This window comes from Mytilus galloprovincialis, chromosome 2 (genome assembly GCF_965363235.1).
Source record: "Mytilus galloprovincialis chromosome 2, xbMytGall1.hap1.1, whole genome shotgun sequence".
Classification (NCBI taxonomy): domain Eukaryota; kingdom Metazoa; phylum Mollusca; class Bivalvia; order Mytilida; family Mytilidae; genus Mytilus; species Mytilus galloprovincialis.
Window position 1 is genome coordinate 89,075,801 of NC_134839.1, and position 24,434 is coordinate 89,100,234.

At 31.4% G+C, this 24,434-nt stretch overlaps 1 protein-coding gene across 2 annotated transcripts in view; it reads right to left on the reverse strand.

Moving 5' to 3' along the window:
* Positions 1 to 5,490: 5,490 nt before the first annotated feature.
* LOC143064781 (ATP-dependent translocase ABCB1-like) overlaps positions 5,491 to 24,434 on the reverse strand; it is a 34,964-nt gene continuing 16,020 nt past the window's right edge. The window contains exons 13-27 of one of the 2 annotated variants that reach the window (XM_076237879.1): positions 24,247 to 24,274; positions 23,261 to 23,338; positions 21,909 to 22,072; positions 20,627 to 20,782; positions 20,247 to 20,351; positions 18,219 to 18,296; positions 17,145 to 17,228; positions 14,998 to 15,201; positions 14,309 to 14,409; positions 12,938 to 13,078; positions 12,178 to 12,334; positions 11,482 to 11,679; positions 10,762 to 10,968; positions 9,578 to 9,724; positions 5,491 to 8,958 (exon numbers count right to left, since the gene is read on the reverse strand). In XM_076237879.1, the coding sequence (XP_076093994.1) occupies positions 8,761 to 8,958; positions 9,578 to 9,724; positions 10,762 to 10,968; positions 11,482 to 11,679; positions 12,178 to 12,334; positions 12,938 to 13,078; positions 14,309 to 14,409; positions 14,998 to 15,201; positions 17,145 to 17,228; positions 18,219 to 18,296; positions 20,247 to 20,351; positions 20,627 to 20,782; positions 21,909 to 22,072; positions 23,261 to 23,338; positions 24,247 to 24,274 (2,046 nt within the window). In that variant the 3' untranslated portion in view covers positions 5,491 to 8,760. The remainder of the gene's footprint in view (positions 8,959 to 9,577; positions 9,725 to 10,761; positions 10,969 to 11,481; positions 11,680 to 12,177; positions 12,335 to 12,937; positions 13,079 to 14,308; positions 14,410 to 14,997; positions 15,202 to 17,144; positions 17,229 to 18,218; positions 18,297 to 20,246; positions 20,352 to 20,626; positions 20,783 to 21,908; positions 22,073 to 23,260; positions 23,339 to 24,246; positions 24,275 to 24,434) is intronic. The other variant, XM_076237880.1, reaches the window with a different exon arrangement.

The following is a 24,434-nucleotide window of genomic DNA, read 5'->3' on the forward strand; positions in this document are numbered from 1 at the left end:
GACGAAGATGAACAACAATCTGTAAAATAATTTCATAGAAAGACAAGATCAACAATAATCCGTTTAAAAAAGTTCCAAAAAAGATAAGGATCAACAATAATATGTGAAACAATTTCATAGAAATACAAGGATAAACATGAATCTGTACAAAAAAAAGTCACAGAAACACAAGGATCGATAACAATCCGTTAAGAAAAGATCAAAGAAAGACAAGGATCGACAACAACGAACAACACCAAGTCCACAGAGCCTAACTTGGTACATGCACAAAATGTTTGAGTGGTTAAACCAGTGTTTTACCTCACAACCCAGCCCTAACACCTTTTGGAAATTCTAGACCATATGTCTTAAAAGTAAGTTATAAAATAAAAAAAATATTGCTTATTCTATGACCAGTTGTTTCAGGTATGTGACATTAGAACAGGAAATCAACTACACGAGTCTTAAAAAGAATTGAAAAGATTTAACTAAGACTATTCAAGATTGTCATAAATTTTGAATTCCGAAATAACCACCCGGACGTATTGATTAAAGTATGCATGTTTACTGTTATATTCATTGTACATGTATGATGTGATAAAACATTCAAAATGGTTTGTTTCAACGTATTTTTGTTCCAACAAACAGAAGTTCCCATGGAAACGTAGATGTAAAAAATGCCATATTATCTGTTCATGATAGAAAAATCATAATAACTTTAATTTATTCCGGACAGTAATCATTAAGTTCTTCCAGTGGAAAAAATATTACAGAATATTTCTTCCAATTGGAACTTATGTTACGAAGGAACTTGTATTTCACGATCTTTCAAGACAGTTTGTATCGGTCTACAATACTTTAAGTGACGTAATCTCTGTTGAAAGTGTTTGCCCATCGTTGTTTTATAAAAACATAATGGTCAACAGAGATACGAATATCATGTTTAGGAAGGCACAAACCTTGTTTTATAAAAAAAAACAAATCGACTTTTAACTGATTCTTGAAGTTTTCCAAATCTGACGTCATAAAGATGCTTGATTTATTATGACAATATATTTGCTACGTTTGGTGGATGTGTTTGTCATCAGACAATTTGCATTCCTATGGGGAACAAAATGTGCCCCTCTTTTCAATGACTTGGTGTTTTATTTGTATGAGGCGTATGCACTTCATACTTCGGCTTTTAAAAAAAGAAATATAAGAAATATGAAGAGATTGATTGATTAATGGTTGCTTAACATCCAGTGGCAAATATTTCATGCATATTTAGGACGAAAATATGAAGAGAAGTTACCTTCACATTCCGTGTATAGAAGAGGGACGAAAGATACCGAAGGGACAGTCAAACTCGGAAATCTAAAATAAACTGATAAGGGAGCTACCATTTGATTTTTATGGGGGGGGGGCTAGGATGAAAAATTGTGTCCTGCCTTTTTTTTATTTGTAATCTCTGTCCTGCCTTTTTATTTTTCAGTCTATTCGGTCCTGCCTTTTTTTTTTCTTAGCTTATCCTGACTTTTTTACAACAATTGTAATCCTGCCTTTTTTTTTGCCAAGTTACTCATCCTGCCTTTTTTTTTTTACTCAAAATCCTGTCCTGCCTTTTTTTTCAAATTTCATCCTAGCCCCCCCCCCCCCCCCCCCCCCCCCCCATAAAAATCAAATGGTAGCTCCCTAACGCCATGGCTAAAAATGAAAAAAAAAAACAGACAAACAACAGCACACCTGACACAACATAGAAAACTAAAGAATAAACAACACGAACCCCACCAAAAAACTGTTTGATATCATCTACCTGGTTTATTCAACTCGTCAGAGGAATGTATCGATCGCTTTGTCCCATTTAACTTGAAAAAAGATAACATTATAAATACAATTTGATCTTACTATCTCCAATTGCATCTAGAAAGTGATACTTTTCGTCGGTAAAAACTTTATGGTATTTTAAAGAAGAAATAGATGATTTTCTTTTTCTTTTCTATTTTGAAATTTTCATGTGATGTTATTTAAAAACATTTTGCAGCACCTACATTAGTGAGTAAGGGAGCTACCATTTGATTTTTATGGGGGGGGGGGGGCTAGGATGAAAAATTTTGTCCTGCTTTTTTTTTAGTTGTAATCTCTGTCCTGCCTTTTTATTTTTTACTCTATTCGGTCCTGCCTTTTTTTTTACTAGTTTATCCTGACTTTTTTTACACAAATTGTCATCCTGCCTTTTTTTTTTTTACCAAGTTGCTCATCCTGCCTTTTTTTTTTTACTCAAAACTCCTGTCCTGCCTATTTTTTTCAAATTTCATCCTAGCCCCCCCATAAAAATCAAATGGTAGCTCCCTAAATATCACTCAAGTGATATGGTATTCAAGGAATTACGTTTCCGAAGTAGATTGGTATTAAACGATCAGTGACAAAAATTACATGTAATAAGAAAGAGAACATGTTAATGTAATATGAACTAGGACACACCCGCGAAATCGCGGGGAAATAGAGCGTATGTAAACTGTAAACAAAATTATACTGACTGGAGAATTTCAGGAGAGATATCAAAAGTCAAAGGTACTTAGGGACTGGGCACATTTTTTGCCCTCCCCCTATTTTCCAAATACCTATTTTTATACCTTCTGTTTTTCTGTACTCTATGAACATGCATATATACTTTAATTACTATACAGAGAATTGCAGGGGAGGTATCAAAAGTCAAAGGTACTTAGGGACTGGGCCCATTTTTTTGCCCTCCCCCTATTTTCCAAATACCGATTTTTATACCTTCTGTTTTTCTATACTCTATGAACATGCATATATACTTTAATTACTATACAGAGAATTTCAGGAGAGGTATCAAAAGTCAAAGGTACTTACATATATATATATATACATCAGTGAACGCCATGAATAGTAAAGAGCACCCCCCCCCCCTTTTAGGTCAGTCAGTGCCCCCCCTCCCTTATGAAAAGTTCTGGATCCGCCACTGTAAACTAATTGATAGTAAATAGCCAATATTATTCATTTTCGTTTTCCTCCCAAAATAACCCAAACTGAAACACGTTAAGCAAGTATGATGAATGCTAACTCAAAACGATAGCAGATAGCAAATTTATGTACTTTATTCATAGTCTTTGTATGTTCAAGGTACAGAAAAGGAATTTATAGTAAATTATAACAAATACAGTTATTCATAGTAAATGTATACATGTAAGTATGTACAGAAATATATCCACAGTGACCGCCGTTGATTATAAACCATAGGCGGATCCCAGTGGGAGGCCTGGAGGCCCTGCCCCCCATTTCGTTGAAAAAATTTGTTGATTATTTATATGGGCCAGGGGAATCACTGAAGCATGAGAGGAACCCCCTTTTTTAGGTCAGTGAGTGCCCCCCTCCCTTATGAAAAGTTCTGGATCCGCCACTGTAAACTAATTGATAGTAAATAGCCAATATTATTCATTTTCGTTTTCCTCCCAAAATAACCCAAACTGAAACACGTTAAGCAAGGATGATACATGCTAGAACTCAAAATGACAGCAGAAAGCAAATTTATATACTTTATTCATAGTCTTTGTATGTTCAAAGTACAGAAAAAACACAAACCGGAAGTCTAATCCGACTTAAAATTTTGTCCAATGACGGGAAAATATCCGGACGCATTCTTTTTCGTTTTTATCCCCAAATAACCCCAACTGAATGATCATAAGAATGGATGACAAATGCGACTATACATGTTACCTATAGGACACAGAGGCATGATGATTAATTTATTGTGGAAGGAGGAGAAGCGACACCCAAAATGAGGTCTTCTCGTTTAATAGTATAGATATGCAACCTGCTTTTAAATACCCCGCGCAGGAATTTTAAAAACATGCCAGCTTTTAGGTTACAGTCCCCATGAAGACATTTCGCTATACCTAGACAAACTCATGATTCTGTCACTGAGGTGACCGGTCTTTCATGTTGCACCTAAATGTCGTGTGCTTAGTGGAAAAGAAGCAAATACTATTTTTCAACTGAAAGAAGAAAAAATCAGATCCAAGTAAACTGGATCGATACAGCTTGGCAAATTCTTACATGATATACTTTTAAAACAGTACTCATACAGCCATTGCTTTTGTCATTAAAGTTTCAAATTCTCGATTACAACTTTTGCCTTCAGTATATCCTGAATGATGCCCATATTATATATCATTTTTAATTCTGCAACACTCAAGCAGACACAAAGACTTCTATGGTTTTAGTCAGTTTGAATGCGTGTCTCGTTTACACCAAAGTTTTCATATGCATGTTTGTATTTCCTATCATGATTTCCTTGATAGAGGATTGCTGCTCACAAGGTAGCTATTAAACCAAGAGTCCCAAATGCTGAAGTTGAAATCATCCCTTCGTAAATTTTACGAACGCCATCAAGAGTTGGTTGACCGTTATTGAATAACTGTTTCATAGATGATATTGGATATGTTATGTATGTCGTAACTACTATACCCTTTCCTTTTCACGAATGTGACCTGCCGAAATAGACTATTTGCACGATTTGTAATAACATAAGCAACATGACGAGTGCACATGTGGAGCAGAATCTGCTCACCCTTCCGGAGCACATGAAACCACCCCCGATTTTGGTGGGGTTCGTGTTATTTAGTCTTTAGTTTTCTATGTTGTGTCTTCTGTACTTTTATCTGTCTGGTTGTCTCTCTGGCACCTTTCGTTCCTCTTTTGTACAAACTTGACATGAGTAACAACCGAAGAGACGTGAGGAAAATGGAAGAGGCTTTTGATCTTTGAGAATGTCTGGTGATAAATAGAGGCAACAGTAGTATACAGCTGTACAATTGTCATAAATCGATTGAGCAAAAACCAATCTTAAAATGTTAATGATTTAACATTCGTTTATAAATATACCAGATCTCACGGTGTACTATTTTTCTTTCTGAAAGTAAACAAGCTTATTAAATCTTACTTAGAAAAATCTCCCTTTTCCTATGTTTGTAAACAATTTTGTATTTTTGTAAACTACTTTTGGAATCAAAATACGAAAATACTATAGATAACACTAATAGATATTGGTAGTACATGTACAGGCACTTTTATCTAGTTTTAAATTGTTTATTAAAAGCAAAAACCAGATGTTATAATTCAAAATCCTTGATACTTCTACAATGGAAGAAAGTAATAAATGATTTTAAACGGAGATATCGTTTTATATTTGGACAAGCTAAGCATAATACAGCGATAGATACCTTATTTGTGTTTTACAAGAATCCATGATTAAACCTAATGAATATTTGATTTAGCCCTCAACCTATGCCATCAGTAGGTTGCTAATGAATATTTGATTTAGCCCTCAACCTATGCCATCAGTAGGTTTCTGACTCATTGAAATTAACCCCATATTTGCAAATGTGTTTATCAGTTATTGTTCCAATGATAGATAGTGATGGCAAAAAAATGTATAAAATTAGGCACTGAAACATAAAATATAAACACAAATATAAAATAACAACAGACTGAAACTTTTATTTTGAAGAAAAAAAAAACAAAAAAAACATCTTAGCTTCTATTAAACAATATGATATGGCAAGTTACATCAAAATAACAAAATTTAACAAGAAAATCTGAATAAATGGATATGTTAGTCTGTAAAATCAATCTGTATTGATGTTGATTTGTTTAGTGATACATCTTTTGGGAGGCCTCCAGCTACAATACTTTGAAATATAATTGATCAAAATATGGCACATATTGGAAATACCTTTCAAACGTCTTGCATTAAAAAAAAATTGTTAAGTTGCAACATCCTAAAATATTGCCATCAATATTCTTAGAATATGAGTAACAACTTATGAATAACAGCCTTACCCAAACAGATATTTTAATGAGATATCTTAAATGAGCAAAATATCTTTTTGGGTACAGCTGATTACTCAGAGCAAAAAACTAATAGGCTGGTTAAATATTTTATCTGATCAAAATGACACAAGAAACTATTATGAAAGACGTGGAATACATGTTACTAGTAATGTGAAAAGTTGACAGGACACCTGACATTGAAACACAAATCTATGAATTGTTGTAGATTATGTGAAAAATTTAACAATAGACAACAAATGGTAAAATACAAAATTTTCTCATGTAAAACCTGCCAGTATATAATTCATTTATTGTTCTTCATTAAATATTACAAAGAAACCATCTTATATTCAAATAAGCAGAGCTAAGTATATTTTACAAAAGTATCAATAAAATATTTCAAATAGGGGTGTTAAAAGATCTTCATACCTACAAGTTTCCCAATTATCATTATCACTTGATGATTAATTCATCAAACTAACTGTCTATGAACGGCAAGATGTTGAATGATGATTTCGGTCAATATAACATACATTTAAAAGTTACAGCAGATCTTTTTTCAGTAAATAACATAAATCATAAATATAAATATATTGTGATGATATAAGAATACACATGTATAAAGTAGAAATAACAATAAATATATGAGATTCCAAAGATATGCCATAATATAAATAATAAAGATACTATTATACATAGAAAACATACCAATTATAATTTAACCTTTGCTGAATACAATTTAATAAAAATGCTTATTACAAAAAAAAATGAAACAAAACTAAATAAACAAAGCAATAATATTTGTATATTGTTAGCTGCAATAAAATTAACCAATCACAGTTAGAACATTGCAATATATATCAATCAAAGATTTTAATAAAATGTTTGAATTTATGAATTCAATGACATCTCCTAGAATTCACCAAAGTAATCTATGAAAAATGCTAAAATAATGCAACTTGTTCAATTTTAGAATAAAGGGTTATTTTTCATATCAACATTTTTATTAAGAATTTCAAATATAAAAAAAAAACAATTTCAAAGAGAATAAATAGCTCTGCCATAAAAGTTATCAAAGGTACCAGGATTATAATTTAATATGCCAGGTCCGCGTTTCGTCTACATAAGACTCATCAGTGACACTCAGATCAAAATAGTTATAAAGCCAAACAAGTACAAAGTTGAAGAGCATTGAGGACCCAAAATATCCATACTAAATGCATAGTTAATGCACTATTATTTTCATAAAATAAGCAGAAAATCATTACTAACATTTAAGAAAAGTTCATTATTAAGTTATGTCACTGTTAAAGTAAGTGCCATTCAAGAAACGTGTTACAAAATTATACGGGAAAAAAAAACAAACTATTTTCTACCTTTTATATAATTAAGACCTGCAATTTCAAAAACATATAATACAGATTATTGTACAAAGTTTGTACCAATGGAGGGGAATTGTATATCATTTTAAAAAAGTGATTACTGTTAGCAAATCTCATAAAATGATACTCCTGCAAAATCCATGCTTTGGTAAGGGAAACTCCCAAAATAATTGACCACAATAACAAAATAAGACGTGCATTCATCTATATGGTAACACTTGTAAGGAAGTTTTTAAAAATTGTAATAAGGGGTTTAGAAAGAGTAGTACTGAAGTGTTCAGATATAAATGAGTTTATGTGATCTCAAATCTTAACCAAACAATCATGCAGAAACTTATCATATTAGAGGTTATAAAAAATTATAAAATTGGCAGGCAACTACACATGACAGGCAAACAAACTGAAAAGAAAAAAATGTGCAAACATGTGCAACTTATAAACTATCACATTGAAGAATGGCAAATATCTTAGCGAGTCAAAAATGTCTTTAGGACAAATATGACTGGTGCAATCAGCAATTTAATAATAACATTTAAATGAAGTAATATTAATTGATGTAATAAATTTGGCAAGTACTAATTGTTTAAATTGAGGACAACATTCAACATTTATGTGTATTTTCATATTGCAATAAATAAGTCATGTGATAAAATGCTGTAGAACAACAACAAAAACAAATAATAATAGAAAACCATAACAACAAAATATAAAAAACATAACAATTTTTTATTCAACTATTTAAAAACTGTTGGTCATATGTGTAATAAAATGTTCCTGTCAGTATCCTTTTAAAAGGAATAAAACCAGTAATTCATAGTCCAATTACTTTCTGTGTTAAATTTTGCTATTTCAAGCATTTATAGCTATTTTTTCTTAAGTTCAAATAAAGTGACAGTCATGTCAAAACTATACCTTATCCTGACTTCGGCTAAAAAATTCAAAGTGATCACATATTCTAGTACACTTGTTCATGGATATTAGAAAGTGAAAAAACACTTTTTTGTCCTGCTGACCTGAGGAAGAGGGCAAATATGCCCACCTATTTTAATTTCATACTTTAGTTTTACTATTTAAGAAAAAATTACAACAAGGGTTCTACAGTGATTCAAAATTTAAAAGCTTTCATTTGATTCTAAAATTACACAAATGTTTTAATTTGACAAGGTATGTTCCTCTCTGTGCGGCCTAAATTAGTGGTTTTATACCTAAAGGATTGTATGGCCTCAATAGCTTAGTGGTCTATGTAGTTCAGCTGCACTGATTAATAACATGTCAACAATAAGGTTGTGAGCTTGAATCCTGCTTGTGGCAAGATGTGCTTGCTTCCAATCTTAATTAATTTGTTTTTGTGTTGAAGGTTGGTGGTTTTCTATTCAATACTCCAGCTTCCTCCACCAACAAGAACTGGCCAATAGGATGCAGCCATGTTTGCTGAAAGTTAAACACCAACATTCAGCATAGGGAAAAGGAATGTTTCTAAACCCGCATGCATTATACTATAAGACAGACCTGACATTAGCAAAGGTACATGATTGTCATTGTTCCATTTTGGTTACCGGCTGGATTATTTCCCTTGATTGTGGGTACTTAATTTGTAATAAATTCCTTTAAATGCCATAAGTTCTGCATGGTTTCCTAGCTCAACAACCTCTCCTTTGTGTATGATGGCTATTTTGTTTGAATTCCTAATGGTAGATAGTCTATGAGCTATAACTAAACATGTTCGTCCCTGTTGTGCTTTATCTAGAGCCTCCTGAACAATCTGAAAGAACAACCAATGGAATTGACTATTTTTCTGACTTTATTTAAAGTAAACAATCTAAAGAGAAAAAATACTTGTATTATGTAAGAATATTTTAGCTTAACTTTTGATTAATTTCTATCATAGATTTTTTTTTGGTGAAAAAAGCAGCAATGATTCAAATTATATATTGAAATATATGTTAAGTGATTGGTAAGTTAAATGAGGAAATTAATCAATTCAAAGATGTTTAGAAATAATGTTAAGTCATCCAATCTTATCATTGTTTGATACAGTGACATAACAATTTATTTTTGATTCAACATCACAGGCATATTAGTAGAAGTTGATATGATAAGGCCACGATATGGTCCTTATATCTAACTAAAATTTAACATTTGTATTTCATGACTAGACGAGGAGTCATAGCTAAAACATAGCAAATACATGTACAATGACTAGATAGACATTATGTCTTTTTTTGAAAATTTACTATGATATTTATTGTTCTCAAAATGACACCACAATTGCTATAAAGTGCATACCGGTACTTAAAAATTTTCAATACCACACACACAAAAGTATAAGAACAAAGAAATGTTTTACTTGTTGTGCATAATGTATATGTAACATTACTTACTCGTTCACTTTCTGTATCTAATGCTGATGTTGCCTCATCCAGTAGAAGTATTTTAGGATTCTTCACTAAAGCTCTTGCTATTGCAACTCTCTGCTTTTGTCCACCACTAAGTTGTGTTCCTTTATCACCAACATTTGTTTCATATCCCTGTTGGTAGTAATAAATTCATCATATATATAAATATTTAAAAATTGATTCAAACTTCCTGATGTTTAAATTGATTAAGTATGACTTGAAAATTTTGTTAAACCTTTTTTTCTCTCAAAATTTGGTGATAAAATTGAACATTTGTATTTGTGCTCATTTTATTCTAACTTAAAGTCATAAGAAACCTCAAATTAAAAAAAATAATGCATATGTTTTTTTATAACTCAATGGATAGTTTTCATTATAAAACTTATGTACATAAACTTTTTTCTGAAGAAAATTCTTTGATTTATTTATATTTAGAAGAAGTTTACTTTATTTTAATTGCTTCCTTCTAGGAAGCAATTCCCCGACATATTTTCCGTATGCAAAGTGACCTCAGTGTGACCCATCTCTTAAAAATCCGGTGATCGCAATACGCATGGATGTCCTTAAAATAAACTATAATCTGAATTTACATGTTAAACACGTGCTCAATTTCCATGCTTTTTTGTTGATTTTTGTGAATTGTTGACAAACAGGTGACAATCGTTAAACTTCGGCTTCAAAACACGAACTTTAATTACCTGCCATATTTTCACAACAACACTGACCGATTGAAAAATAAATTGACGATTATATGAAATTTATGTGAAAAAAATGAAAAATTCTTGAACAGAAGACTAAGTTTATGATGTTTGTATGCATTGGTTCAAAAATTGGAAGAGCATTATTTTCCAGAGGTCACTCGTTTCTTATGACTTTAAAAGTTGGGATCCTTTTTTTTGAACTGTTGAAATTATTCATAGATTCATTGAATCAACAAACTTGTATTGATTGTGTATGAAATTTCTTACTCCCCTTGAAACAGGAGTAATAGCTTGCTGAAGCTTGCATTACACCTGATTCTTAGCCTTTAACAAGTACAGCTGGTATTTAAAGACACTAAACAGTTATTATGTATACACATATATCACTAAGTACTAAATATAAATTTGTAAGGAATATCCAAATAACATGCACCCAAGATATGGTTCTTCATTCTTATTGTCACTTACATGTGGAAGACTTTCAATAAAAGTATGTATATTTGCTGATCGAGCTGCTTCAATGATCTCTGACATAGGTACATTTCGTGATGTATCACCATAGGCAATATTCTCTGCAATGCTTGTGTCAAATAAGACTGGTTCCTGAGAAACTATCCCTATCTGGGATCGTAACCAGTTTATGTTTAAGTCTTTGACATTTCTACCGTCAAGCATCTGCAATTAGAAATTTAATTAAATGACAGGTGAATTTAAGCTATCTTTAAAATCATTCTGGTTTACTCTACTCATCTTTGAAAATTGTTCCATGGAGATCAAATCTGAGACTCTCCAAAACGCTCTGTATTTTTATATCATTAGAAAATATTTTTTTTAAATAAATATATATATCACCTTGTGAGTATGTATTTAAATCCTTTTAAAATGAAATCTCTAACAGGACCAGTTCATCTACACTTAAATACAAATGTAAAGAAATATTTTTTTTACCACAGCATTCTATTCATGGTATCAATTGTCAAATTAATGTGATAGGCATTCTTACCATAGATGACAACAGAATTGTTGAAAGCAATATAATTACAATTGACAGAGTCTTTCAAAAGAAACTGTACATTGTGTGTATTTTTCAATCAAGTCTCATATAAGAGGGTCAATATAAAAATGTGTTCTACCAAGGTGTCAAATAATTTAATCATAAACTTATCACAAAGTTATTAAAAAAATTACCACTTTGCCCTCTTTGGGATCATAAAACCTTTCCAATAACTGGACTGTTGTACTTTTGCCGCAACCACTGGTCCCCACTAAAGCTATGGTCTCTCCTTGTTTGACCTTGATTGTCAGTCCTTTAAGAACTTGCACATCTGGTCTAGCTGGGTAATGGAACATCACCTTGCTTAGTTCAATATCTCCATCAATTTTTTCCTAAACAGAGTGAAAATAGTCATTTTAATCTGTGCTCATAGTTAAATTAGTATATATCATTATCCTTTTCTACACATTAACAATGCTAAAGCCTAAAAATTGAAATATTAAATTCCACTAGATAGTATCAATCTAAAGATAAAAAAGCATGTTTTCTTTCCATCAACAACTAAAAAGTCTTCTTCCAACAACAAATTTAAGTCTTCTTCCAACAACAAAATTAATAACTACTTGGGAATATGCACATAGAAAAATAATGTTATTAAATTTTGTTGGCTTTTGAACATCAAAGGAATAACTAGTTATTCAATCTTTTCATTTGTTGAAGTCAGGTTAAAAAATACTGTTCATTAAAAAAAACCATAATAATGTCCCACCTTCTGATTTCATGGAATAAAACCTTGGATTGGTTTGAATATTTACTTTGACAAAGGCCATAACTGTATAATACTGCGATTACTGGGTAACACAGTCCACTGAAAAATAATTTTGACTTACTGGCTTATCTCCCTTGTCTTCCTGTGCATCTATTTTAGGTGTTCTCTCAATAACCTGGAATAGTCTGCCTGCTGCTAATTGTCCTTTCTTGAAGTCCATGGAATTTGATAATGTTCGACCAACATGCATTCCTCCAAATATAATTGCACCGAATACTCTGGAAAGAAAAAGGAGTATAATCAGAATTAGGTCATATCAAGAAGAAAAACTTAAAGCCAAAAAATGAAACCAACATAACAGCAGAAGAAAAAACTTGAAGCCAACATAATAGTAGAAGAAAAAACTTAAATCCAACATAATAGCAGAAGAAAAAACTTAAAGCCAACATAATAGTAGAAGAAAAAACTTAAAGCCAACATAATAGCAGAAGAAAAAACTTAAAGCCAACATAATAGTAGAAGAAAAAACTTAAAGCCAACATAATAGTAGAAGAAAAAACTTAAAGCCAACATAATAGTAGAAGAAAAAACTTAAAGCCAACATAATAGTAGAAGAAAAAACTTCAAGCCAACATAATAGTAGAAGAAAAAACTTAAAGCCAACATAATAGCAGAAGAGCTGGTAATTGAAGGGAACAGAAAGAGTTTATAATATAAGCTATGAACATCTTGTTTTGGAATCGTATTCATATATCTAAACTTCCAGTTAGAATGATGTAACACATGTATGTTTTATAAAAATAGCCTATTTTGGATTCATTTATTTTCATGCATTCCAATTTCAAGAAGCCGTAATTATTTGGACTAACTGTTTATCATACCTGAATACAAGATGAAACTCCAGCTCCCCTTGTTGAACTAAATAAGATCCATAGGTAAAGGCACCAGCATAAGCAAAGTACATTATACTGTTAGATATACCATAAACAATACCATTCAGGACAGCCCTCTTCCTAGATGATCTGTATAAAATACAAATACATGTTACACATACTGTAAACAATACCATTCAGGACAGCCCTCTTCCTAGATGATCTGTATAAAATACAAATACAAGTTACACATACTGTAAACAATACCATTCAGGACAGCCCTCTTCCTAGATGATCTGTATATAATACAAATACATGTTACACATACTGTAAACAATACCATTCAGGACTGCCCTCTTCCTAGATGATCTGTATATAATACAAATACATGTTACACATACAGTAAACAATACCATTCAGGACTGCCCTCTTCCTAGATGATCTGTATATAATACAAATACATGTTACACATACTGTAAACAATACCATTCAGGACTGCCCTCTTCCTAGATGATCTGTATATAATACAAATACATGTTACACATACAGTAAACAATACCATTCAGGACTGCCCTCTTCCTAGATGATCTGTATATAATACAAATACATGTTACACATACAGTAAACAATAACATTCTAGATTGACCTCTTAATAAGTGTTATGTACAAAATTAAAATCCATAGCATTTTTTAATAATTAGTCAAAATGTAGTTTATATCATATAAAAAAGAAGATGTGGTATGATTGCCAATGAGACAACTCTCTACAAGAAACCAAATGACGCAGAAATTAACAACTATATGTATAGGTAACCATACAGCCTTCAACAATGAGCAAAGCCTATACCACATAGTCAGCTTTAAAAGGCCCCTAAATGACAAATGTAAAACAATTCAAAGGAGAAAACTAACAGCCTAATTTATGTACAAAAAGTGAATGAAAAACAAATATATAACATATCAATTTTCAAATTGAACAAAAAATAGGGGTCACTAGACTTTTTTCTCGCTGCAAGTTGTGCAAAATTGACAGATTTTATATACATTGAATCAAAATTGACAGATTTTATAAACATTGAATCAAAATTGACAGATTTTGTATACATTAAAAAAATGAATCAAACAAAAATATTCTGTTTTTTTTTAAATACAGCCATCAATATGATAAAACACATAAATTTCTATATCAACATTAACAGTCTTTCACCTGAATTACATACTACTCTCGATATTTGCACATTTTATCAAAGATATAGACCAATCGTCATCTGCTATTTTAACATCCAAGACGGAGGAAGACAGCTACCTTAATCATTTATGAAAAATTAAAACGAGCAACTAACAATTTTTTTTATCAATTTGCTAATACAATGTACTTACACATAAACATGTTTTATATGTCCATTAAACAGTCCTATAAATGTTTCTTCCCTTGTCAATGATACTACTGTTCTTACATTATCTACAACCTCAGAAAATAGCTGAAATAAACAAAAAACGTTTCAAAGAGTTAACTCATCAATTCATGAAATGAAGCAGCCAATGCATGACATATTTACTATACATTTTAAGTTTAGTTTTTTTCACTGAACTTTTCTCTGATGTTTTTTAATCAGACATACAACTTAACCTGAGTCTTTAGATGATTTGTCTCTGGTTGGCAGACTATTTTCATATTCTTTTTTGATTGATCATGTATGCTATGTTTCAAATCAAAATTCATCTTTTAAAAACTGTCTTGAAGGTAATCCAGAAAAATGAGATGATAACCAAACAGTACGAAGAAAAATAATGAGTTGTATTTGAAAGATATCTTTCACTTGCAAGTCTCTTCATTATAAAACAGAATTGGAAGAGTCCAAGTGTTGGTATAGAAAACCCAAAATCACTCAATCAAAAATCAATAAGCAGAAGTGGTCCTCATAAAGCCCCACTGCCTTCTTACCTTTGGCAACACAATTATTATAAAAAGAAATCTAGTTACTTCAGGCCCACCTAGATAATCTATGCTTTCAATGATTGGAAAGAAAAATCTGCATTTAAAATATCATCATGATAACTATCCTTACCTTTCCTGCTTGATCTAATGAATTTTTATCTCCCCTTGCAAATCCTGTCAGGATTTTACTGTGTACAATTCCAGTAGCAATCATAAATGGCATGAATCCGAGTGTAACCAGTGTTAACTTCCAGCTATAGTAAAATGAAATTCCAAGTGCAACAGAGATGGTGGTAAGGGCTTCTAATGTTACTCCAATTTTTGAACCAGTTGCCTGAAATAAGAAATTATGGCACTGAAACAATATCAAATTTCAAAATATACTACAAACGGGTCAGAATTTTAAATCCTCAATTCACTTCAACTTTGTACATTATTTGTCCTTTATAACTGATTTAAAACTTCATTGATGAGTCTTTTGTTAACAAAACATGTGTCTGGCGTACAAAATTGATCCTGGTATATATGATGATTTTATTCACAGACCTTCAATAGATATTTGTAAATAGTGTTATTCTATATGACAATCATTTCAGGAATATACTTCAACTTCTCTAAATATTAATCTTGGATTTTATTTTGACAAATGGAAAATTACTGTTAACATTTCCTGTAAGAATTTTTACTTGTTATAAAATAAGTAAACATTTGTCATGGCTAATGGAAGATGCTCTAAGAAAATCAGAATGACAGGGAGTTAAAAATAATTTAAGCCAGCATTGTAGTACATTGAGTGTATTGAGGGACAAGTGAATCTTAGATACATGCAGTATAACCTGAGAGAGGGGTTAATTAGCAGGATTAAAATATAGTTTATATATAGAATTTAAACCATTCAGGTGTCCTCATTTTCAGTTTGAAGACAAAGAGAATAGCACTAAATGTTAGGTTGAAGTATATAAATTTGAGTTTAAGAAATTAAACTGATAAATTATAACAGATACACTTTTATCACCTGGTTCTAGAAGTTATGTGTCAAAAAACTAATAACTTGTACAACAAGAGTGCACACACTGAAATGTCTCGCCTTCTTTACTAATCATTGATATTATGTTGATATCCTAAGTATAAAGCTTGATTACAACTGTCACATAAACTTAACATTAACCAAGATAGCTAAACAAAGACCAATGAACCATAAAAATTAGGTCAAGGTCAGATGAACCATGCCAGGCAGACATGTACAGCTAACAAAGCTTCCATACAACAAATATAGTTGACCTATTACTTATAGTTTAAGAAAAATAGACCAAAACACAAAAACTTAACACTGTGCAATGAACCGTGCCATTGAGGTCATGGTCAAATAAAACCTGCGGGACTGACATATAGATCATAATATATTTCCATACACCAAATATAGTTGACCTTTGGCATATAATATAAGATAAAAAGACCAAAACTTAAAAACTTAACTTTGACCACTGAACCATGAAAATAAGGTCAAAGTCAGATGACATCTGCCTGCTAGACATGTACACCTTACAACCATTCCATACAACAAATATAGTAGATCTATTGCATAAAGTATGAGAAAAACAGACCAAAACACAAAAACTTAACTATAACCACTGAACCATGAAAATGAGATCAAGGTCAGATGACACCTGCCAGTTGGACATGTTCACCTTCCAGTCCTTCCATACACCAAATATACTAGCCCTATTACTTATACATGTAGTATCTGAGATATGGACTTGACCACCAAAACTTAACCTTGTTCACTGATCCATGAAATGAGGTCGAGGTCAAGTGAAAACTGTCTGATGGGTATGAGGACCTTGCAAGGTACGCACATACCAAATATAGTTATCCTATTACTTATAATAAGAGAGAATTCAACATTATAAAAATTTTGACCTTTTTTTAAGTGGTCACTGAACCATGAAAATGAGGTCAAGGACATTGGACATGTGACTGACGGAAACTTCTTAACATGAGGCACCTATATACAAAGTATGAAGCATCCAGGTCTTTCACCTTCTAAAATATAAACCTTTTAAGAAGTTAGCTAACGCCGCCGCCGCCTCCGGATCACTATCCCTATGTCGAGCTTTCTGCAACAAAAGTTGCAGGCTCGACAAAAACCCCGTACAAATTATAATTTGTACAAACATATATCTTGTACACAACATATATACTAGTTATTCTTTGTGTTGCTGATCATTTGTGATATTTAAATTATGAACTTAGCTTTTTTGAAATATAAACACTCACCCCTTGTACAAGTGTGGCATCAGATGAAAGTTTAGTTATTAAGGAACCAACAGTATTTCTGTGGTCATCAAAGTATTCTACATCCTGAAACAATAAGTTCATAAGTTTACATTTTAATTTATGGACATAAAAATACTGCTTTTGTTTAAAATCTTTATTTCATCCCAACCGAGAAACTTGAGACCTGATGAAGACAGTTCTTCTGAGCATTGCAAAGGATCATGTCTTTCTGTACAGTATTAATCATGAATCTTAAAAACAATTTTTTCAAAAGTTTATTGAGCTTGCTTTTAGTAACTGTCAATTCTTTATTGAGCTTGCTTTGAGTAACTGTCAATTCTTTGAAAATGTATAATATGGTTAATCATTAGATTTGTTATCTTTAAACAGTTATTTGATTCTTAGATGTTAGCATCTGATCATATGTTTCTGACTTGTGAAAGGAAAATCTAAAATATCAACAAATAATAACTGAGAATATTGTGGAAAAAAAAACCCATCTAAATCTAATTTAAAACAAAAAGGGGTTACAGTTTAGGTTGCTTATCATCACTTAAACTCTTTATCTAAGATTGGTTTAACCGCGCCGCAATTTTGCGTCTGTCCCAAGTTAGGAGCCTCTGGCCTTTGTTAGTCTTGTATGATTTTTAATTTTAGTTTCTTGTGTATAATTCAGAGTTATCACTGAACTAGTATACATATTTGTTTAGGGGCCAACTGAAGGATGCCACCGGGTGCAGGAGTTTCTTGCTGCATTGAAGACCCATTGATGGCCTTCGGCTGTTGTCTGCTCTATGGCCGGGTTGTTGTCTCTTTGACACATTCCCCATTTCCATTCACAATTTTATCATAACATATATTTCCTATAGTTTCCTAATACAATGTACTACAACTTTTTAACTAATATTTCTGTATTCTTTGAGTTTGCAAGAAGATATATTAGTTTTGATGATATATTAGTTTTGATGCCAATTTATTCATATATCTGTAATGTTTTTTTTTAATGATAATTATGTGTCTAACAAATATTGATAATTTGTTGCAGGTACAAAAGTATATATTTAGTTAACATACCTGCCAAACAAGTGACTTAAAAGCCAACTTCCTTAACCTTGTTGTCAAGTTTCCACCAGCTATACAGAATGCCAAATTCTACAATAAAATCATCATGTTAAAAACAGTTATCTCCCCCTGTCCTGGCTTCAAAAGACAGCAGCCATATAAACAAATCATGTGATCTGCATAAAATTCTCAAATGATAAAAGCATTTTTGTCAACTTTTCTTCTCTCACAGGCTTAAACTTTCTTTCATCTATACTATTAAACGAGAAGACCTCATTTTGTGTATCGCTTCTCTTCCTTCCACAATAAATTAATCATCATGCCTCTGTGTCCTATAGGTAACATGCATAGTCGCATTTGTCATCCATTCTTATGATTATTCAGATTGAGTTATTTTGGGAGAAAAACGACAAAAAATTAGTCCGGATATGATTCTGTCATCGGACTGACTTTTAGTCATAGATAAGAGTTCCGGTTTGAAAGATGCACAAATACAACCAATCGTATAATATATAACAAAAATGAAAAATAAATAAGCCAATCAGAGCATTCTCCATATCATGGTGTTTAGATCGCAAGAACCAAAACTATTATACTTCCTTATAGAGGACAATTATTTTTCGCGTTTATCTACATGTAAACTACGATTATACTACTTTAATATATAGAGACTCTCTGTATTCTGTCGGGGACTTTCTATGTTAGTATGTTAGTATAGAAAGTCGGCCTTGATTCTGTCTACTGTTTTCTTTGAAATGTTTACTAATTAAAGGGTCATACCACTTGCATATATATTAAAATAAGAAAAAATGCTCAACTTCATCTAAAACTACCTCGACCAAAAACTTTAACCTGAAGCGGGACAGACACGGACAGACGGACGAACAAACGAACGGATGTACAGACTAAAAACATAATGCCCACAAATGGGGCATAAAAAATTATTGTTTAGAAAATAGTGATTTGGCAAAAATGAAAATAAGGTAGAGATTAGAAGTAGGCAGGGCCTTTTTCTGGGCGTCGGGATGGTTGTTTTTAAGCTCGGGATTTGGGGATTGATCCTTACGGGATCCAGGAATATATTTTTTCGATTTCGGGATTTCGGGATATGCATTTCCTTAAATTCTGCATCTCGGGATTTCATGGTTTTAAGCCCGGGATTTCGGGATCAGGACCCCTCCGATCGATCACCCTTCAAATTATCCTTAGTCATTTATACATGATTCATATCCTACCGTTGGCATGTTAATAAGGCTCTCAAAAGAAAAAAGACACTAATAGATTGTCCTAGATGCATATTTTATTAGACTAATAATGGTCTATATATAAGCATTTCCATTTATTTCATGTTTGAAATGGTGCAAATTGTTAATTTGATTTAACTTTTACCAAAAGAAGCATTGTAGCTAAGGAGAAGAATAATTGTGGTCTGATGCCAGACACAAGATAAATAATTGAATTTAACAGAAAGGAAACAAATATCGGACTTTGGAAAAAGGGAGAGGGCTTTTGATACCTTTTATGAAATTCTCCATACAAAATATCTTTTACAAAAAATCATCCTACAACAGTCCACAAGCTGTATATGCCCGCGATTTCGCGGGTGTGTTCTAGTTACTTTGTATATGCAGTTAGCATGCACAAATGCAAATAACTGCATAGTTAATTTCAGCAAGTACAAAATATGTTTGAAACAGCTTTTCAAGTTTTGCTATACAATAAAATTAATAATGGTTCCGCAGGACCCTGTGTATTGCCTGCAACTGCTGCTGTCAGTGAACAAATGTAAAGTTGACCATCAAAAGTGAATGAGATGCTATTTCTTGATTTTAAAGATTACATCATGTCCAAGTTTCATATCAATCATGATAATAAAAAAAAATACACACAATAATTTCTGAAGTTACAGGATCAAGTAACACAAAGTCCATCCCTAAAAACATTAAAAAATAAAGTATAAAATATCAAAACTGAATAATTCAATTGAGAACATGTCAATTTATCAAATAATATAACATAATAGCATTTACAGTTACTTACAACAATAAGTTTACAGGTAGCTGAACCAACAGCTACAGCCATTATTATTCCAACTAACATTTCAGATGTAGATTTAGCTTCCTCATCATCTTGAATGGTAAACACCTAAAAAATATCACATATTTTATTCTATATCATGGGTACTCTATCTAGGATTCCTGAATATAAACACTTTCTTATGTAACAGTCAATTCCTTGGATGGCATATAAAAGGCTTAAAGAAGACTGCTTGAATTTTTGTTTTATTAATCAAGATGCACTTGGTAATAGCAACAGAAAATATACCTAGATAAGCAGTTTAAAAATAGTATATACGATTCTGCTTTGGCAGTGCAGAAATGTACATTTTTTAACAGATCATAAATACTATTTCAACAAACCTTTAAAAATTCCGACAGGATAATGGCAAACATTGGCTGAAATGCCCCAGCCAGGATAGATACAATAATTCCTATCATAATTAAATGCCATTCTGGTCCGTTCATCTTTAAAATCTTCTTCATTGGAACAGTTGGTATATCTTCAGATTCTTCTTTCTGGAATAAAAATTAGCAAATGCAGGCAGGATTTCTTTTAAAGGATGCCAAGAAAACAATGCATGAATTACTTTTATTAGGCATAGATGGGTAGGCACTCAATAAAAATATCTATTTAAAAAATATAATTTAGCAACTGTAGTGGTTCAAACATGATTTTTAGTGAGGCTACTAACAAGTAAAGGGAGAAATTTATACTATATAAATCACAAATGTTTTTGCTATAAGTAATACTTAGTTAACTACATACATTTACATTTTGTGAACAAACAAATATGGAAAGGGTTAAGATAATAGACATCAATGTGAATTACTCATTTAAAATGGCATATTAATTTCCCCTATTCCAAGTATAAAGTATTTGTACACTTCTTGGCACATTTATACTATACATGATAAGAGCCGTTATTAGCCCTAATTGAACTGTCTAAAATGTTTTAATCTATTCAAGACTTTCAAAACCATGCTAATATCATTACCCATTGTGCAAGATCCTCATAGGTAGTTAAACACCCCTAGTAAATTAGTGAACAGCAAAGACAATAATGGAAGACTGTCACTTTGGTGTCACTGTGATTTTGAGATAAAGAACAGCAATAAAAGAACCAAAAATGGCAATTTTACACAAGATTTTTGGACCAAATAGATATTACCAAAGGATTAATCAAAATATATATAAGTATCTATAATACACTTTGTAGCAAAATATCTTTCGGGTAACTGCTACTGAGACAACATGGTACAGATAAATTATTGGTTGATACCTTCCTAGCATCGGATTTCTTTTAATAGATTTGTAAATAGAGTTTCAGGTTTCTTCATTTTCAAATTGATGTGAATTTTGAAACATTTGCTTTTAAAGCACATCAGTATAAATTATTATTTATTTGCATGTCCAAGCAAATTCCATATTTCTATACACATTCAACCCTTTCGGTTGTAAAAAATATAACATGTAGAGATATATACCAAACTTAAAAAAATCTCAGTCCAAAACAACCAAGTTTTAGCAAATGACAATATTTAAAAGTCGTTTATATGACCATTAATGAAGAACAAGCCCATTTATTTGTCTATTCATACCAAACTAGTATGTTTTTACAGACAACTCATCCTTTTATAATACCTCATCATCTTCTTTATCACTATGAGTGCTGATAACAGAAATTTGAGACTGTGGCTTGTGTTTCCTTAACGATGATGTGCTGAATGTCCTTGGGCGTATCAATGAATCTTTTTCCCCAATTTCCTCGTCATTTGCAAAGAATTCATGTTCTAACTCTTCCACAACTGTGAAAATAATTAACATTTCAACTTATCTGTGTTAATAAATGACAAGGATCTGAAGAATATTGAATATAACAGGTTTTCAACTACAAAAGTAACAAAATTACAGCAAAAGAAAAAACACATTACAAATGTTAACACCATCATAAAATTGTTTTGTTAACTTTTAATAAGTTATGCCCTAATGATTATTCGAATAAAGTTTGACTTCAGAAAAACTAAACTAATGACAAGCATTGACAATTATACTTGATAAAAAGTGTCCTCATTTGGTCTGAACAAGGGAGGCTGAAAATCCAAAACATTAGGTTTTCATCTGACAATTTAATATCATTGATGAACCATTCTAAAATATCCCATAAATGCATATAACTTCACCATCATGCATCCTTTTACCAGCAGTCATAATTAAACACATTAATTATACCTTCAAAAGTGGTCAGCATTTGCCATTACCAGTAAATGACTATTTTTTAATGTGCAACTGATTTTGATAGTGTTCACAGTATTATATAAAAATAACCAAAACAATTACAGAAGTTTTTTTAGTAAATTCAGTAGCTTTGTGAAAATTAAGTTGTCGTTCATTATACATATGGTATAAACATAATAAATAGATGACTGTCAGCGATATCATTCCCAACAAGGGTAATATTAGTGTTCTTAGAAATGTTTCATGTAAATTTATCTAGTGCTACATTATGTGACAATAATAAGCTAAGTGACAAATATTTTATCATGCAATCACATATCAATAACCTCATACAACATACTAACATAACATTCCAACATACTTTCAGTATTATACAACAACAAAATAAAGTTCATGCAATTGACCCCATTTTGCATTTTTTTTAAAAGATGCTTTGCAGTAATTCCAATTTTTTTAAATGGCTTGAAAAGTTCATAGTCATTTTAGATTCAATATATAAATTAATCTAATAAATAACATTTTACAGGAAAGTAGAAAGAATTTTATACTTAATTTTACACTTGGATAGAGTGCCTATAAATTTTCAAAAAATCATCAAAAGCCATCATTTAAAAAAAGAAGAAATTACAATATTTTTTTTTAAAGCATAATCTGACACCTAATAAAATAAAAAAAACAAATATAGTAACATGCTAGGACTTCTAAGGACATTCATTAAAAGCAAACAAAGGGAGACAATTCTTACTGTTGTAACTTACCACCACTTAAGGAAGCACCAAGTGATAACGAACTTAATTCATTATTACTTAGATACTTTTTCTCCAGGCCAACAAATTCTGTTATCAAAAAAGTTAATATATATCATATTTAACAATTTATTAAAAGGCTGACACATTTTCAAAGTGAACATACTTATTTCTATGCTTTTGTCAAACTGATCTGTTTGTACAGTGGTGGATCTAGAAGGCCGGTTCCTGGGAGTTGGAACCCCCTTTTTTGGATGATCAATGCATTTGAATGGGGACATATAGTTGGACCCCTCCCCCCTTTTTATAAATGGCTGGATCCGCCCCTGTTGTAAAATATTTTAGTCCACTGTTAAGGAAAGACTTCTGGAAATTAGCAATGTTAAGTGTGCAGGTGTTATAAAAAGTACTTACTTAAAAGCTATCTGTGCCATTATTATTTCAATGAGGCTGTGAATTTATAGCAGTATACTTATACTTGTCATATATTAACTGCATTTTTAATAACAATTTACATTCATTGCAGTCATAGGCAGAAGCAAGAAATTTTAAAAGGTAAGTATACTTTCTTACTGCATATGTACTACTAACAGTTACCAGAGTTTTGATCGAGCAACTATTTTACCAATTGATGCACTACTAACAATTATCAGAATTTTTATTTGTTAAATTTGTTAAAAGTTTTCATCAGACTGCAAAAGCAGTCCATCAACACTCATAGTCAAGTTACAGTAATAAGTCTTATTTCTAGTAAGGCTGTAGTCATTTAACTTGGAACTCAACACCAAAGCCTAGCTTCAACATATTAAACCACAAAATGTTAAAATAGGCTTATCATATTTTGAATTACATATACATGTAGTATTAAATTATTATCAATTGACTTTCAATATGAAAACAATTTATGTTTCTAAAACATGGATGAATTCATATAAAAGTGACACATACAATGAGCAGATTTTAAAATATAAAGTTATAAAATAATTCATATATCATACCTTCTTCTGATTTGTCAAGGTGTTTGGCCTGTAAGAAAAATAGAATCAAACATGAGAACTTTTTTATTGTTCAAAATTACATACATAAAAATGCTTCAAAACAGAAATACAAAGTGCATTTATTTTTCATTCATTTTCCTCTGTGAAAAATAATTCTTGTTGCAAATTATCCTTTGGGAAAATATTAT